The following is a 19168-nucleotide window of genomic DNA, read 5'->3' on the forward strand; positions in this document are numbered from 1 at the left end:
AATATATAAAACCAGTCCTTAGGATTGGTAATGTTCTTTGAGAAGAACAAGTATGAAAGCTGCAAGTTTGAAGGCAATTCTCTGCTCTTCAGTAGATAAAACAAAAATGACAGCTATAACACACAGGGAGATCCACAGCAATGAAAATGCAGAGATAAGTACCAGACCCCATTCCTCCTTGGCATTTTCTGCACTGAACATTCACTGAGATGAGATCCTTTTAGAGAACACCATAAATTGCAATGTGTAGGCACAAGGGGGTGACTTCAGCCTGGAATGAAGGCACAGACAAGTTTCCCAGCTCTTACAAGTTTAAAGTTAAATGGTACTTTTGCAAGGGGCTTTGGCTGAGCATCAGAATGACGGAAGGAGAGGGCAGAGAATCTGCAGCCTGCCTTGCACTGACTGATAGCAGAAAAAGAAAGGGAATAAACTAAAAAGGCCTTCCAGTTCAGTGTCTGCTTTACAGACTGGCATGCATGTGTCTATCCTGTTTATTATATCTATTATCTTGTTAGCTGCCCAGAATCATGGCGCTTTTTTCCCTCCAATACCTTTATAAATGCCCCGTGATGGAGACTTCATCCCCACATGGAACATTTACAAGTTGAAATTCATGCCCAAGCAGCTCAGGTACCTACTATAACTTAAATTCTTAAAACTGAATCTCTGACAGAGAAAATGGGGAAGTACAACACTACCCCTCCAACCAGATACATACATGCATGTTTACACAAGTCCTAATTTGGTATGCCTCAGTGTTAACACTGAGGATGATAATATAAGTTTCAACAACATTTTCTGCAGTTGAAAACCAGGACAAGATTCTGGTTTTCACATCTGTAGAATGGATCATTCACAGTTTTCTTTATTTTTCACTCAAATCAATAACTGGAAAAAATATACATTTTCAAAGCAATGAGAATTGATAACAGAACTTCATAACATAAAGGAAAGCTTCTTACAAAGTTCTTTAACTTAGTAATTATTGGTTGGCTATAAAAGGTAATTTCATGGTGTGGGATGACAGCATTACTAGAAGGTAAATTCAGTTTACATTAAAATATCAAAAACCAGCACAAATATCAAAGATCTGATGAACAGATGCATTTCGAACAGCAAAAATCTAGTTGTAGCTAAAAAAACCCACCACCAGCCCTCTCCTCACCAAAATACAGATGCTGGGAACAAGTCATTTAGGGGGAATTTTAAAAAGCTAGCTTTACTTCATCCACATTTTTCAAGAGGGAGAGAGAGAATATGGCTAATGAGAACAGGCTTTCCATGTTTCCCAGGAAGCAGCCCTGCTTAACAGTTCTGTTCTGTGAATTTAAGAGAGTCAGCAGTGGCAAATTTGTTTTTAATATTCAAGCTTTCAAGCCTTGCAAGCTAGTTGGCCAATGGCCCTTTCTATTCCAATGTTTGTTGGTGCCTTATTTACACACATATTACATCCGGAGAGCCTTTGAATATAATTTCATGTGGATTAAGGGAAGAACATTTGCTTCTGCTAATCAGGACATCTGGTTATTTTTGTAACTCACAGACATCTGCATTAGGCAGTTCGACTTCCCCATTCCTCATAACAAGGTTAGAGCTTAGGAAGCCTCAAGGACCTCTAGCTGAATTTTATTATTTGCATTTCCTCACAGCCGGGTCTGTTTTGGAATTTCCTTTCCTAAATAGCACAAATTGATCAGCACCTTCACAGGTATACACGTTTTTATAGCTAGCACTTTCTATGCATGATTTTATAGCGTACATCTTGTACTCCAAGATTTTATGTCGTTCAAAGCTATCTACATCTTTTTAAGGAATAGAAAGCACACATTCCCAAAAAACATGGATGAAACCATCCAATTAACCTTACAATACACATAATATGGGTACGCTTTCAAATATTCAACCAGATCACCTACGTAAGACTAGTGTCAGGACTTGTTCTGAATCTTACTATCTCTGTGCCTTGGTTTGCCTCTTCCTAGTGACTTACCCTTGTGTATCTGCTAGTCACACTGAGCAAATCAATATTCTTCTCTTTCTACAGGACAACATTAATAATTTCTACAATCTTTCAAATTCATGTTAAAATTCCTTTATAACAGTTTCAGCCAGGGTTAAATTTCTCTGCCAAACTGCAGAATTGTGCCACACATGCTTCAGGAAGAAGGATTTTGCATGCAACAGAAGCCTTTTAGAGAAGAACTGAATCAATCCAGGCTTGGCTCTCACTTCTTTGTTGCTTTTATTTTGCTACATTCCTTCCACAAAAATTAATTTTCAACACTCATCCCAGAGTATAAAAGTACTAAAGTTTGAAATTATACACCCTTAGTTCACAGCATTCTTCCCTCCCATGCCCATGAACTGTAGGCTTTTATCAGTGATTTTGTATGCTGGAATAAGATGTTTTCTTGATTTCTTTCCCCTATATGTAAGGTGGGGGGGAAAGCACAAAGTCAGCTTTTACAGACTTGGAATATAAGCCAACATTCAAAATACAAGTCAAAAACATATTTCTAGTACTAACAAGAGTATGGATCCAGGGAGAGTTTTTAAAAACTTTTTATTTATTAAAATTCTCTAGATACAGTTTAACTTTCTTTGTACAATATTTATTACAGCTTCATCTGCATAGGAGCTGCAAGTGCTCTTAGAAACGGGTTGTAAAAGTGTCTAGCTTTGCTGTAGATTTCATGTCCTTCTTCAAGCATTATTTTCTAACTTTTTATAACACTTCTCTAAAAGAAACAATGCCATCTCACTGGTCTGACTTTAAAACCCCTTCCCCTCTCATCCCTGGTCATCACGTACACTTATTACTATAATTTCCTTTTTCCAAAACCTCGCATTCTGAGCTTTCCTGTCAAGCAGACAAAATACCTCCACTTGTCATCACATCCCTTCCTCAGAGCCTGTGGCATTCTCACTCCCAAACACCTAAATCAACCACACCATCCTCATCTCGCTGTACTGCTTTATGCTTTTCTTGCTGGTTTTCCTTCCTATTTTTTATTGCAGGAAAGGGGAAAATGAGATACAAAACAAAGGCATGAAGCAGAAGTTGTCTGTCCAAAGTAAAAACGACACCATAGGGGAACAAAACTTGTTACCTTTTTAGGCACAGTTTCTCCCCCAAAGCAGCTCACTTGCTAAGAAACAGCTACTCAGTGATCTCACTGCAGTGCCAGACTGATGGGGATTCACAGCACACTGTCTACACCACTGAATGTGGAGGCACCCAGATCTTTGTCTTAAGACACTGTGAGCCAGGCAACCCTGTAGCCAAAGCTACTTGGTTCTCAATCTAGAACAGGTTCAAAGTACCTACAGTCACCATGGAGCAGTTTGGATGACACAGCTCCACCTCCCCAACGCGTCTCACAGTAGTAATAAGTCCATACAGTCAAGCTTTGGTGCTTTTTCCAGCTTCCAAAGCTACATTTATTACAAAAAGCATCAGTCACATAACTGGACTATGATGCAAATTTAGTTAGCTTCCAATACAGGGTGTTTACCTCCATACAGTGCTGTTGAAAAACCTCAGTGATGATATGAAAATAAAAGGTGTGTTCGTTCAATCAAGCAAAAAGAATTATAATCTTCTAATAAAAGAATCAAAGTTACAGATTAGGCACTGCACATTATAATGTCTGGCTAGCAAGCACTGCTGCCTTTTAACAGCTGCCACCCAAGAAACAAACCCTTGGGTTCTCCTGATTTGGCTGGAGCAAATTTAAATGTGGCAACACAACAGCCCCTCCTGCAACATTTAAATTTAACAGCTCACTATTAGGTTGTACTATTATAAAATAATTCCAACTCTGGAATGCCATTTTCTTGAACTAGAACAAGGAGTTACCAAGTATTATTTTAAATTTCACTGTGCTGGGTAAGAAAGAAGAGTTGGACCTGCTTTGGAGACCATCAAATGGGATGAGTAGCCAAGCAACCAAAGAAGGAAAGATAAAGACATACATAGGTTCTCACCTTCAGATACCTTGGGGCTGGCAAACATTTTGTTCCTAGAGGAAATCATACAGCTCTAGACCACCGCCTATTGAGATCCGGTAGTTGCAGCTTTTTTGCTACAACATGAATGGCTTATTAAACCTACAGCATATCTGTTTTATTTAACTTCTTGGTGGAAAGGGGCCAGGAAAACAAAATGTACTTAAATGCTGAATTTTTTTTCCAGGCTGAATGCCTTTCATCCAGTAAGACATTCAAAGCAGTGACCCAGCAAATGGATTGAAAAAGCAATCTTCCGTCTCAGTGCCACATTATCATTCCTATTCAGTATTCTCGGTGAGATATCTCAATCAGCTGGATGTGTGTGTAAGTGACAGCGCAGCCCATTGCTGGGTTAATTAAACATTTGACTTTAACACCCTCCCCATCATTAAGCAAATAAAAACAGATAATTCAAACTGCACTTCATCCACGGGGTACACAACATACATGTCAAAATTAAGAGAGTCCAAGGCCCTCAGGGAGTTCTACTCGGGGAGGTAATCAGTTTAAATCTTATCTGGTTTATCAATTATTCTATTGATTAAAGCAGGGTGATTATACAAAACTCCCTCTTGCCACATGGGATACATGTCAGCAGAGCAGGACAACACACAGAGGCTCAAAAACGATTTAAAGAAAATACAGACAGATGAATAACAGTCTTTTAGTACACGCCAGCAATCCATAGATGGAAAACCTGATACTTCTTTTAAACAAGTGAATTAAGTCCTTCCAAATTAGAGTGCCAATGCTTTTACCTCATCTGCTTTAAAATCAGATCTGTATGTTGAAAGGACTATATTTTTTCATTTTAAACAGGTACTTTTTTGCTGGTATTTAAAATATGTTTTATTGATACCATCCCAGAACATAACAGACACCAAACACCAGAAATTCCAGACTTTTAAACGGTATCATACTTACCTATCAGTGACTCTGAAAAAGTGGATGGAAAGGGCATTCTCTGTATTTTCACCCTCCCACACACATACATGGCATAGCCATAAGTAGAATGTTATATTTTAATGATATAAATGTGACAGATCATCTCAGACAAAAAACAAACGTGCTCTGGAGTTGTGCAGGTTTTTTCCTTTTGCAGCTCTCCAAAGTGAGATATTAGCAGCTGTGGGAGCTGCCACTGCCACATTCTCATTTTCAACAAGCCCTCACAGAAAATCCCACCACAGTAGTCCTTATCACAACTCTCTTGCATGCAGCCTCACTACACAAAGCAATTCCAGTTACTTCTCATTTTTTGTTTCCAGGTGAAGACCTCTTTCTCTTCAGAGGTCTGTGTCCTGAGTTTATGATCACAGTCCCACCTTCACTGTCTCCCAGTAATATTATGTTTCAAGTTTCATCTTACCTTAAACTGGACTGTACAAGACCTTGCCCTACACATACAAAACAGGAACCTTTTAAAAACAAAACACTGGAGGCTAGTGCAAACAACAACTGGAATTTACTTCCAGAAGTTCCCTCAAAGCAGTAATTAGCAGCAAAAGAAAGCTCAGCTTTAAACCAGGGCCTTTTTTTTTTCCTACAGCATGTCCTACAATCTGTTTCATAATGGTCATACTGGTAGCACAAATTACTTATTAGTCATCTAATCACATCTCAGCTCTTAACCAGGATACAGGGTATGAGCCACAGCAGTCAAAACATCGACAAGCCAGAGAGCCCCAACACCTCACCAGCCAGTGCTGCTGGAGTTGCAGTCACAGGCATTTTAAGCAACAAGGACAGCTAAAAAGCAGGCCTGAGGTGTGTTCTTGCCCTTCACCTTCAGGAGGGGATTACGTGCTGCTCCATACTGGCATTGTGTGTGCATCCAACCATACTTCAGCCTCTTCTCTGTAGATCTCTTTTCTTCTTTGGAAGCGAACTAGAAGCCTGCATTAGCATGCTGTATTTTGCTCTCACCACTAGAAATACTGAGGGTGCTATTTGTAATTGTATTCTTTTAAGAGGTTTGTTCTCTGCAGCTGTTTTCTGCTTGCAGTGTATTTTGTGTAATCAGCACATCATCATAAATACATTGGCTGTTCCCCCGAGGGAAGCTGTCACTGTTTAATTTACAGAACAACCTGGCCAATGTGAATTCTAACACTACAGCACTATGGCAAGAAGTTACCACACTCGGAAAAACAGGTTTCTATGAATTTTTATATCAAGAGCTGGTCCCAGGACAATTTAGTTTCTAGAAATAGATTGATTTTAAAAGCACTTTATACACTGGATGGAATAGATTCTTTCCCATTTACAGCCTCTTAAGGCAGCACCAAATTCACTCCCACATTATTTTAAAGGTGACAGTCTCACCACGACCATCTTCACTTCTGGCTTCTGCCAAAAGAAGGCACTGGATAGAAGTGTATTATCCTACACACCAATTCTGTGTGTGTGCTTGTTTGGGTTTTTTTAATGAACAACCACCACAACATCAATGTGTTAAGTTTGTCTTCATTTGCACAAGGGAACGTACTGTGTTGCAAGGTCAAATGTTATTATCTACATCAAAGGGTTGCTGCACAGTTTATTACTCTGAAGATGCGAGAGAAGAGCAAGGTATATTCCTGAAAGAGTACAAGCGTATGCAGCTTTATTGGCTGAATGAAGAGTTGCTTCCTTTGTTTGCTGGATATATTGTATTTCAAGAGAATAAATCACAAGGATTTTTGTAGAAGGTAGGCAAAAGGTGATGGTTGATCTTGCTGTACACAGACAACTTAGAAAATTCCACAATGGTACCAAATTATATTGGAAGTCATTTAAGAACTAGACATGAACCCTAAATAAATATTTGGGCATGATCAATGAGTTACTTGGATGTTTCATTTGCAATGACTACTAGAAGCAGTCTACCTGACTACTTAGAAAAGGAGCCAAGTAGACTGAAAACCTGTTTTTTTTAATTCTTATATATACACACACAAATATATTTATATATGTAAATATATAAATAAAATGCTAAAGAGAAACAACTATAAACATAAATAAAATCAGAAAAATAGAATTCCCAAAGTATAAACTTCATTGGGAATTCTCCTCAAAAAGCAACAAAAACCTGTTTCATATATTCACAAAAAAATCTGCTTTTTATTTTGAGGGGCAGCTGGTTGTTAAATAATTTTCAGTGTAACCGAAAATTATTAAAATTTCTACGTATAGCAGCAATTTTGCTAATTTTTGGTGGTAATCAGAAGCCCTGTTTAACATCACCAGACACAGGGCAAGAATACAAACATCATAAAGAATCATGCATATTACAGAGTATTTTGACAAGGAGAGTTTAGTTTTACTTAGTTTGCAGAGTATTCTAACAAATTATTTTTATATCAAATGTAAAAAAATACAAGAAACAACTATTAAAGCAAAACAAATACCATCTTGTCTCTGATAGGGGTTATGTTTATGAAAATGATCTACAAAACACAGGTAAAACTGAGTGAAAATAACTTGAGGTTTTATGGAAAAGTGAGTTTTCTGGTTATCTATAGAGGAAAGAATACAGGAAAGAGAATATCTGACTATTTTTACACACCATGTAAGTAATAGCCAACAGAAAGCAGAGGAAATAAGAAGAAACCCACCCAACAGTGTAGCAAAGTATCTCTTAAACCTATGAATTTTAAGATTTAGCAAGCGCATTTCTACTGAGAGTGTTTGGGTTGGTTCCCTGAAATTTTGCATGTGTTCACATAATACCTTACTTCAAAGAAGAAATATTTCATTTTCTTCTCCATATACAGAATTAAACAGAACTATCTCTGCATATTTCCTAAGAGTGACTGAATTCTATCATTGGCTTAAATTTAGAAGCTGGATAAAAAAGTATTTCATGACTTCTCCAAATTTGTGGTAAAATTCCGTATTTGCATTTTAAAATTAAAATTATTGGTGTTATCTCTTTGCCAGTTGTGCACAAATAGGTACAACTTGATCTTATGCCACTGGCTCCCTCTGAAGCCCTCACTGCCCGTGAAGCCATCAAATCCAAAGTGATAATGGAGCGATTTACAGGGGCTAGGCTGGATCTAAACGCACTGGACCATCTGTGACTGGTGCGAGGGGGCTGCAGCGGGATACCCTTCAGAGCCTCCTTTCTCCATAGAAAGGGACAAAGATGTAGACTTTGGAGCAGCACGGAGGAGTCGCTGAAATGTTATTTAAGTACCAACCCCCCGCGGCTGCGGCGCCCGGCGGAGCCCCGCGGCTGCAGTTCCGGGCGCGGCCGGGGGAGCGCAGCACAGTCCGCGCCATGGCCCGGCCCCCGCCCCGCGCCGCGCCCGCGCGGCAGCGCGCACACGCACAGCCCCGTTCTAATTCAATTAGCGCAGCCTGCAACTCCAGAAAAGAGTAATTCAATTAGTGCATTGTGGAGCTCCACAATACCTCCAAGCAGATGTTCGCAATCCTGAGGAACCGGAGCTAGCTTTAAAGATACCTGTATGCCTCCAACGCGGCGCTGCATATGCCGTTTGTCACTACGGCTTTACACACCTTCCTGACTCCTAACGAGGGAGGAAGGAAAACTCGGATGAGTTTTGTTTCGTTTTTTAAACCAAAGAGCCAAACTGCTGCTGGTGCACTAGAGACCTTGCCCTCACCTTAGCGGGAAGAGCACATTAGTAGTAACCTGACCATCACTACCGAGGCTGAAGGAGGGGAGGCCTTGTAGCTAAGATGCAGTTTAAATTAATCATTGTGCTGGACACACTGGGGTGGTATTTCTCAGTGACAGATACTGTCACATTTCTTCATACTCAGATTAAAGAGCTAATAAAAGCACATGGAACTTTTGAGGATCGATGTGGGTGCAGAACAAATGCCAATTTCTATTACTAAATATAATTACAAAATAAAATTAGAAATTTGTGACGTGCTACCAAAAAATAACCAAACCCATCCCCAGTGATCCACAAAGATAAGATTTCTTTCTAGTCCCCTTCATTTCTTTGCCACCTGAAAGGAGGAAAATATTTCTTGCTGTTGCTATTACCAAGAGCTGAGATCTTGCAGCACACCCTAGCAACTCCCTGAATTTGGTGGGCTCCCTGGCATCATGCAGCCTCTGCACAGGTTACACCACCAGACAGACAAGGCCACCAGATTTAAGGAGGAATAAATCCTAAATATGTTTAAGAAAGCTCTTCTGTAGTCACTAGGCACTTTATTTAAAGAAATCTCCAGCCAGGCTAACTATTGTGGTCTTCCTACAGTGAAGCTCCCAAAAGTCTGAACTACAAATGGGGGCTGGAGTCAAACACAAAAATTATACGATTTGGCTTCCTTTCTGCTCCTTCTTGTATCGCCTCTCATGCCTTTACAATTGCTCCTGCCAGGTGGTAAAATGAGGAAAAACAGAAGAGACTGCTGCTGAACACCTCCAACAAGAAACTTTGCTTAAAAAACCAGGTGTCACATTGTGGCAGTTCAATATTTCATAGCCAATACAAGGAATGTGCAACAGCACTGCAACTTTAAATCTTTGCCTCCTGTGTCAGTCTATCTCCTCTCATTGTAATGCCAAAGGGAACAGCAATCAGAGTGGAGATGTTCAACGTGATAGAGGTCAGGACACCAGTGGATCAACGTACCAGAAACACGACCTTGTTTATTTTTTTCCCCAGTATTATTGTTTACAGGGTGCTTTGCTCATGTACCTTGTGGTTCTTAGCTAAAAGATGAAATTACAGCCCAGGATGAAGCGCTCAGGCACACATCCAATTTGTGTTTCCATCTCAGAAAACAAAAAGCTTCTGAGGCCCTCGGGCTGCCATTCAAACTTGGAGAGGCTGACATTTTTAACAGCATGAACCAGAGACTGGCAGAGGGAATGATCTAATGCATTTCTGACTTGTCAATCAAAGATCTCACCTCTGCTGTCTTGTAAACAGTTGGGGGCCACCTAACTACATTCACAACCAGGGCAGAGCCTGCTGCCAGCCGGGGGGGTGCTGGAGCCACATGCTCTGGCTATTAGTCACCAAAATTAGGATTCTGCTTTAGAGGTGCACTGTAAACAGCCCCCGGGCAGGTTTCACACGGCCGCTGGCAGAGTGCGAGGGGCGAATACAAAGCAGCCTTAGTGTCTCCATGCTGATGGAGTCTGTGACTGGACACCCCATATCTTTCCCAATTAGAGACAGAACTATGCACACCAGCAAACACTGGCTCCGAAGCCAAACAATTTCTTTCAAATGTATGTCTCACAAACGCATTTCTGAGCATGCAGTTTGCCCACCCCAAGACTCTAGCTCTAACCTCCTGTATAACCAGAAATGATGTACTACTACTCACATTTACACTGTATTTCCAGCAATAAAATGTCAACTTCTAACAAAAAAATGCATGAACAGGCTGAAGGAAATTTACAGACACAACTGTTTCTACCAGTAGACTGACAATGTTTTTTTAACAAATACTCTGCTTTGTAACACAAAAATATAAACACTAGGAAAAAATAATGTAAAAATAATTTTTAAAATAAGTACAAAATAATAAAATAAGTAAAAAATCTCTGTCTCACAGGGACAACAGACTTCCCTCATTGCATACCTTTGACATCTTTTGCATTTTCACCTTTCTCCGAAAGTAATCTCAGTCCATAGAGGTCACGTCCACACTGCACAGCCTCAAGTACACTCCATTTGCTTCAATTTGCCTAGCACAGTACACCCATGCCTTTCTCCCCAGGACAGAGCTTTTAGCCCAGACCAAGGAAGCCACACACATGCTCACTTCTGCAAAACCAAGCAGAAGCTAGTCCCCTTCACCTGACAAACCCTGATGTGTAGTTCTTTATGGCCAAGGTCTTCAGGTAAAACAAAATGTGAATTTCTGACATTCTATAGAGACACTTCTGTATTCATCAAGATGCTGCTACCTCCACCACAAAAGTTAATCCTCCTCTTGAATTACTAGAGCCTGTTACAGAAACAAAGTTTCAGCTTTGGCAAAATAGAGCTGACAAGCAACTCTGTTCTTCTTCACTTGTGTCTAGACTCCAGACAAAGGTAGTAAAAGCACAACTCTTGTCCCAAGAAGTTTACAATCTAAACAAGAGCTGGTATTTCTGTTGGCTGTGAATTAGGTAAAAAGGAAGAGGTGGACTGCTCTCTGCCATTACCATGATACATAAAGTCTTTGGCAAGACTTTTGAATTCCTCTTCAAGCCTCCTCATTTATACAACAGCCTACAGAAATAAATTCTAGGAAATACTTCGGTCTTCTGCAAACCTGGAAGGATTAATACAATCATTTCCTTGGCATACTTGATGGGTGTAATTGTAAATTTGAATTTTCAAAGAGCTGCAACTATGAAAAGCAACATAAACGGAGCCTTGTGAGCCTGCATGGAAAAATATTTTAACAGGGAAAGTAATTATCTTCACATGGAAAATGTCATGAAAACAGACACCTGTTGGCACATCTGGAAGCTTCCAAAGCACAAATTTCTAAGAAGAAAGAGTATGTTCTGCATAATTTATTTTTTATTATTAAGAGAATCTACATGCAACCCAATTTTCAGTTGCTTTGCAGAATAACAGTACAGTAAAATCTGGCATCCAAGACACTGAAAATGGAATGGCTGGCCTTTTTTTCTTGTTAAAATATCCTCTTTGGCCCCTTCCCACAGTGCCTTATAGGAGTTCATGTTCCAATTTGCTGCAATCTTCCACCATGATTACTATGAAATTCAGTTACACAGTAGACTATCAGTTGCAACGCCCTTTGAGATAAAAGATGTAAAAAAGAACTGTTTCTAGCTCCTCATTCCCCTATTCATGGGTTTAGCCTTAAAGCCTTTCCCACTCTAGGATGATTGCCTAAAAACAGGGCTGAGGAACCAGAAGATCCTGTTTTCACCTAAGTGTCACCAATAATAAAAACACAAAGAAGAAAATGAAGTTACTTGACATATTAACAGAATCATCTCTAAATCGACTACCTGCCAATGCTTCCCATGAGGAGTCAGCAAGACTTTAACTGAGCTATTCAAAAAGAGCATCTTTCCACATTTCTGTCTGAGCATCTGAAGGCAGGCATGTAAATAACTAGACAAATTCAGCAGTGACTAAGTAGCCTTCCAGATGGCATCTTCTCTTTTGCCACAAGCAAAGAACATTGGTATGCTTCTCCAGTTACTTCAAGCTTGCTACAGAAAAAAGAAAGTAACTTAATAAGAGAAAATTTGCTGGGCTTCAAAAAAGTCTTTAATGCTTTCCTGAAAATTTGATACCAAAAAAAAAGCATTAAAGAATGATGAAATACTGCAACATCATTGCTTTAAGCAGGCTCCAAACCACTCCCTTCTGCACTGGAAAATGCAGAAGCCATGCCTCAGAGGGGAGTTTTCTTCAAACCGTGCAAGCTAATGAGGATCAATCAGAGCCCATTGAAAAAAATGGGCTGAAATGTGGATGACTCAGTGCTGCAGAAGCTGTTGCTGGCAATGTGGTTTCTCTCTCAACTGGCAGTAAATGTGTTCCTCAACACAGCAGAGTTCAGTGAAGAGTACCAGTCTACCATTTCAGATAGCAAGTAGGACATACTTCCCCAATTCTCATAGTCACTAAATACACACAGAAATGTCTCTCCAAATCTGCAGAAATGCAAATGTCAGTCCTACCAGTATCCCAACACAATGACTGGTTGTGCAGCTCACTCATTTGACCCCAAATATCAATGCAGTGTATTAGCAGAAAAGTTATTCGTATCTGTCATTAGCAAGGACATCTTAAACTAAAATAAATTAATTTCTCTTCCCACTTTGTAATATATGCCTATTTTAAGTAATCGAAAATAATTCAAGTAGAAAGGAAGAAGTCTCAATTTGAGTTTATAAATTACTTTCCATATACTGCTAAGCTTAAAGAGATCTGAGATTTACTCAACAGCTAAAAGCCCAAAAATTAAGCCCATCCGATTTAGTCAAATTATGCAAATCAGGATTAGGAGTCTAAACTCTGCCTGTTGTCTCTAGAGCCCTCTCAGACTAATAAAAAGTCATCTCTCCCCCTCCCCCATGGAAAGCTCTGCTAAAAGCTTGGTTCAGCAAAGGAGGCCTGGCAGGACACCTTCCAGAGTCCATCAGTGCTACTGCTGTGTCAGCAAAGAGAGTTGTAGCAAAAATGATGCAAGACACTTAAGCCTCCCCTGGGACTAAGAGGATTATTTCCACAGTACTATCCTAGCTCTGGGAGCAAGAAGTAAAATTTAAAATAATCTTTGCATGCTTTCCTTTAGAGGCACATAATGAACCTACCCCAAAACAAGTGAAAATTTCAGAAAGATTCCGGCCTATTCTTTTTATCTGGTTTCGTAAGATGCTGGTAAATAAAACTCTCTGCCACAGGTTAGGCCAGCAGTATCATAATCCAGCAGCATAAACCTTGAAGTAAATGTTCATGCTACAATAAGCTCAAATAAACATGCTCTCTACAGAAATACTCCTAAAGCCCCTCACTGCAATTCATAAAATACCTCAGAGTATCCAACATGAACATAACACCTCTGGTGCCCAGTCTCTGCTGTCATGTTCACATGCCATCAAAAATGCTGGCAGTCATCTTGAGAGCCTTGTCTAGGTTTCTCAATGCTCACTCAACACCTGTCTCCACTCTCTACACACAGGAGAATGTCTGCATTTTTTTTAAGATTCACTGGTCACCCAAAGGGTCTGAACAAACTTGTTCACCAGAAAGCTGACTCATGACAGAGAAAAGCCTGGATCTAACAAATTCCTAGACCAAAGGAAAAGAAAAGGTTTCCTTTATTTGCCTTTTGACTGACAGCTTACATAGACAATAATTTTTTGTAGTCCAAATGTTCAGACTCCTGCTAACAAAGCTGAAGTAAAGAATTGCTGGCATCAATTATCATCATGGCAATGAACTCACCCTCTCAGTCCTTTAAGTGGCACACAAAAAATTTAGATAGGACGGGAATCACTGCACAAATAGCCAGATTGGAGACTGTGTGATAGATACTGTTTGCCAGATATAATTAAGTGGTATCTTTTTGACACAATTTAAAGCCAATGAAAAAGATGATGGTATCAAGCCAATTTAAATAAAATAATTATATGGAGGTAAATGGAAATGCCCCAACTGCCCTGAATCTACACAAAATGGGTTAAAATACCAGAGATCAGAATGACACAGGAAAGGCACAGAGTATGAACCAGAATAAATAGAGGTCAAGCAGGCAAGTAAAGGAGGAGATGCACACGCACACAGATGGAGAGAAAAGGAGTGGGGAGAGACAGAAAGTACCTGGAAAGCTGGGAGTGCGCCAGTCCCTGGGTTATACAGGCATCGCAGCGAGGGCATGCTGTCCGCCAGGCTGGAGCAGCCCAGCCACAGAGATCTGGGCATAGAGCACTGCAGAGAAAGGACAACTATGAGATGGGACTGTATGAGACAGGATGGCACAGATTACAGGAACTTTTAAGGCTTAGCCAAATGGCATCAACACAACTGCACCTGGCCTTAAAAACAGAGACCTCTTTAGGAGAGCAGTAACTGCTGAAGCATCTTTTCCTTGAGAGAAGCTTTACAGATGTTGTAGTAGCAAGAAAAAGGCACTACGGATCAAGAAGGTAAATTTTTGATCAATTTTCTACACCATTGTGTTGAGTTTTCCCAGTAATAAAAAGTTTCTTTCCAATTAATCAGACCTCTTCTCCATCCACAGCAACACTCCAGGCAGAACACAAGGCAAGCAATTTTGCAAGGAAAGCAGAAAAGTAAATGACAACTTTAAGTGTAACAGTTCCAGGGAAAGGTTTGTGTTTTGTCTGTAAAGGGGATAAAAGGAAAAACCTGTGATCCAAGGTGAATAGGAAGTTGGTGACGCTTTACAGGAGTTTCATGTTTCTGCTTGTCTTGTTGTTTGTTAAATGAAATAGTTATAATAAATTGATTCAGCTACTACAAACAAATACAAAAAAGGAGCCAAAGTAGCCAATCAAGGAAAATACTAGCCATTTTGATAGTTAAAGCCATTACCCCTTGAAATAGAGAGCTGCTTATTCATTTTACACCACTACTATTAAATTTAGGGATGCATTATGATAGCAATTGTTTTTACCAGACACAGAGTTTTTGAGGCCATAAGCACTCCTGTATTTGTGTAATTACTGGCAAGGAAGGAAAAAATAAGTGTATTTTAAATTGGCAGATAGCCATGAAAACTGAAGGATGTGATAGATTAGCTGCTAGAGATTTTAAACCCTCATACTCTCCTTTTTTGCAATCCTGCCTCAGCTTTTTTTTTTTTTTTTTTTTAATAGAGGGGGAGGGGATGGAAGGAAATTTGAGTGGAAAGGGCAGCTGGAATGGGTATGAAATGACAGCTGCCTTCTGAACCACCATTTCTTCCTGCTCTTGAGAGGGCTAGAAAACCTTGCACAATCTTGTGCTAAATGAGTATGTAAGAGCAACAGAACCCATCTTTGAATGAGCAGAAAGGTGATCACCAACATCCATAATCTGGTCCTGTGCACACAGACACAGAGATTAACCCTGTCTGTCACCACATTCTTTGCTGTACTTTGTTGCAATTTACACTGCTGGTCCAGAAATAGTATTAAAAGACTGCTGGGGAATATAACCTATATAAATGTTCTCAACAGAAGTTTATGATACCTTAAAATAAATTCCTTGTCGCATTTGCATTTAAAAAAAACAACCAAACAACTCTTCACTTTACAAAGATACTGAAACTCAAGAATTTGAGTACTTCATCATATTACAATATCACACGAATTTATATGTAATGCCCCGCCTGAAGCCAAAAAAACTACAGGCATAGATAGTATTGTAACAAGCTACAAAAGTGAGCCATACTTCCTTGTCCACCATTCTAACCTCCCAAACACTCCCGCATACAAAAAACCTTCCAAATGCTAGCAATCTTTTCTTTTCAATGTAATATGTATCACAACAGCTACTGAAAGCTGTTGTGACAATCACTTTTTTAAAAAAAAATTCATATATGAAATGGACATCCATGGTTAAGCATTTCACCAGTTTAATTTACTTAAATCAAAGCTATTTATTATTCTCCAAGAATGTCACAGTAACAGGAGATTCACTACATGATGCCTCTGATGAAGCAGAGCAAATTCACTAGGTAAGCATCAGCTGCTTACCACTAGCCATCCCAGGATTCATAACATACTACCAAATAAACAGGGGATGATTTTATTTTTTTTTTTTTCATACAGAGTTATCCAAGACTTGCAGCTATCATTTATTCCGTATTCTCAAGCTTTCCCATCCTTTGGGCTGGCTCAAGTTTTTATGCTGTGGTAATGAACTCAAAGAACTGATTGCCATTAAAACTGACTGACAAGAAAAAAAAAAAAAAAAAGAAGTTACTTTAAGTATTTGTACTGACTGAAGCATGGAAAGGTACAGAGGCAGGAAAAATGAGGAGCACTCTGCCAGTGGAAGGGCAAGCTTAAGTTGACTCAAAGTTTACGTGAGATTACAGCTCACATCAGAGTCATTAGTCTGCAGGTAGGGCACTCTATCGTGCCAGGTAACTTACAAGGCCATGAAATGTCTTCCTCTAAAATTGCCACAATAACAAAGGAAAGCATTGAAGGGCTATTCTGCAGAGCTCTCTGTCCAGCAGAGGATATCATTCCTCACCCATGCACTCCTGCTACTTAGTATTGTTCCAGAATTAGGAAGTGTGAAGTAAAAAATTACCAACACCTTAGATGATTTCTGAATCTGTTCCAGTATATAACAAAATCTACATTAGTGATACAATTCTGTTACCTATCTTAAAAATATAAGTGAGAAGTTGCACAGTGTGGAAGGAAATGTCATTCCAGTACTTGCCTTTTTACCTATTGAAGGAAGCAGAGACGCTAAATTACTGTTGGTGACTGAAAGAGGCTTATTCACAAGCCTGAACAAAAGGCCCCAGGTGCTTCAATAGAAACAGCTTGTGTGTAAATCAGATGAGTGACCCAACAGAACAACTTCATTTAGAGCCTGGTCTCTGAAAAATCTCAACAGCCTCCATCCCCTCGAACTGAGCAAGCCACATGTCAAACACTCACTTTTGTACTGTCAGCTCCACAAACAAGGGACTGGTCTCAATGTTCATGACTTGAAAGCTGACTGACAAAATCCTCTCCTGAACCCAAGTCAATCTACATCGATTCATCAAAAGAAAGATACAGAGGCACAGTGCTTGGACTAGAGCCAAATGGGAATGCTGGTATTGCTTGCTAAGTACTGGGCCAGGATGCAGCAATCTCTTTACTTTCCTAACTCCCAGTTGCATTAATGCTTCGGATGTCTGCACAACTTTCAGACCCAGAGATGCATAGCTTTTTATTTAGAAAAGCTAAGTATCTTTAATACACATTGAGTGGCATAAAATAGGGAATTATTTGACGAAAAACCCAATTTCTCTTTCCAACTGATTTTAAAATCCCACTCCCTGAACTCTGAAATATATTTTCCCACTAAATAAATACAGGGAATACAGTTTCAAACAAGACCAGCATCCTCCTTCTGACAGAGGCTGGTTCCAGCTGCTCCACTGGTGATTAAAATGGGTTTGCCTTATTTTGAATTAAAATAGGCTAGAAGCATTCACAGCCACTGCCTGAGCTGAGTGGACAGTAACTGAGCTAAAGGGAAGATGTATTTTAACCTATTCAATTATTCTTGTAACTATATTGCAGGAACATTTTTTGACTACATTAGATGTTCTGCCTCTAATAGTCTACCCTCTCTTCCAATTATCTGATGTCCTAAAGACAAATTTCAATACACAGTCAATGGGTAAATTTTTGCCAGTGCTAAAAATTGGTTATTTACTTTGCTATTGCATTACAAGATTATACATTACCATTTCAGACTGCGTTTTTCTTATCAAATTTGTTCTCTTCTAGACCTTCAGCAAATACAATATACTAGGGGTAACTAACACAGTTTTAGTAAATTGTGTTACAGGTCAGAAATATATCACCTTGTCCTGTAAAACTAAGTGGCTCTACACAGGGAAAAAGAAGTTCTTGGACTACTACAGTTCACAACTATAGTGTACACCTACGAAGCATAACCTACTATATTGAGCTCGCTGTAAAACAAGAATGACCAAAAGAAAATCAAACAATAGCTGAAGGATATTTTCTTCATAATCACTTCAGAGAAATTAATTAGACAGCAGTACAGAATGACTGTCTTTAATTGTGGCACATTTTAACATAGTGAGGTATTACCTACTACCCCTGCATGAACCCTGTACTGAACTTTATGATAACCTGTGCACTTAAAACACCTTTGATTTACAGGCAGCCTGATATATTTTTGTACATCTTCACACGTTAGTGACAAAGCCAAAGAGGAAACCCAATTTCTTCCCCAAAGGCTGGTATTTGGTCTACTGTACGTAAGATTAATTTCAGATGCTAACCACATCTATTTCAGTCCTTCCCTAGTTCAGAATTATTTCCTTTCTAGTACAGAATCCAGTGCCTTATGCAGGTGAACTCCAAAGATAAACCAATAACAATTTCTAACTATTACAAAAACCAAGACGAGGGGAAAAGAGGTCCTAGAAATTCTACCACCCAAACTGGAGCAGATAAAATTAAGGGATGCTCTGAAGGGTATTAAAAGTATATAAACCAGATGTGAGCTTGATATGAGGAGACAGATCTTTCCCCACCTTTTTATCACTTCAGAAAGTGAGTATGGGATGGCTGGCAAGAACAATTCTCCCTAAAAGTCTCTTTCACACTATTGTTTCCTGCATGCTCTATAAAATCTAATTCTCAGGAAATGTGCCTTAGGAATTTTAATCCTTTATCAAACACATGCTCAGATCTTACTGGGATTCCAAATATTCAGAATTATTTTTATCATGTACCACAAAAAATGGGAGAACAAACCTCAATACCTTTCCATCTCACTCAGTTCCGCTTACACTTTTTTTGGCCACATACCTAACTAAGCCAATGCCAAAAATATAACATACATCACTTTCACATTGTGTCCAGTCTGCACTATTCCTGTCACCACAGAATGCAACACATTGCATGAAACGTATCAGATAAGGCAGCTGCTATTTACATTACAAATGTTGGTCTCATGAAACTTAATAACAATTCCAG

The 19168-nt window shown here is 39.4% G+C and overlaps 1 protein-coding gene across 4 annotated transcripts in view; it reads right to left on the reverse strand.

Annotated features, from left to right (window-relative positions):
- Positions 1–19168, reverse strand: part of BTRC (beta-transducin repeat containing E3 ubiquitin protein ligase) — a 125679-nt gene that overhangs the window by 82441 nt on the left and 24070 nt on the right. For 3 of the 4 annotated variants that reach the window (XM_082285955.1, XM_082285953.1, XM_082285954.1), the window contains one exon: positions 14298–14405. The exons of the other annotated variant lie outside the window; for it this stretch is intronic. In XM_082285955.1, coding sequence (XP_082142081.1) covers positions 14298–14405 — 108 coding nt within the window. The remainder of the gene's footprint in view (positions 1–14297; positions 14406–19168) is intronic. 4 annotated transcript variants of the gene reach the window in all.

Source organism: Coloeus monedula (assembly GCF_965178545.1).
Source record: "Coloeus monedula genome assembly, chromosome: 8".
Lineage (NCBI taxonomy): Eukaryota > Metazoa > Chordata > Aves > Passeriformes > Corvidae > Coloeus > Coloeus monedula.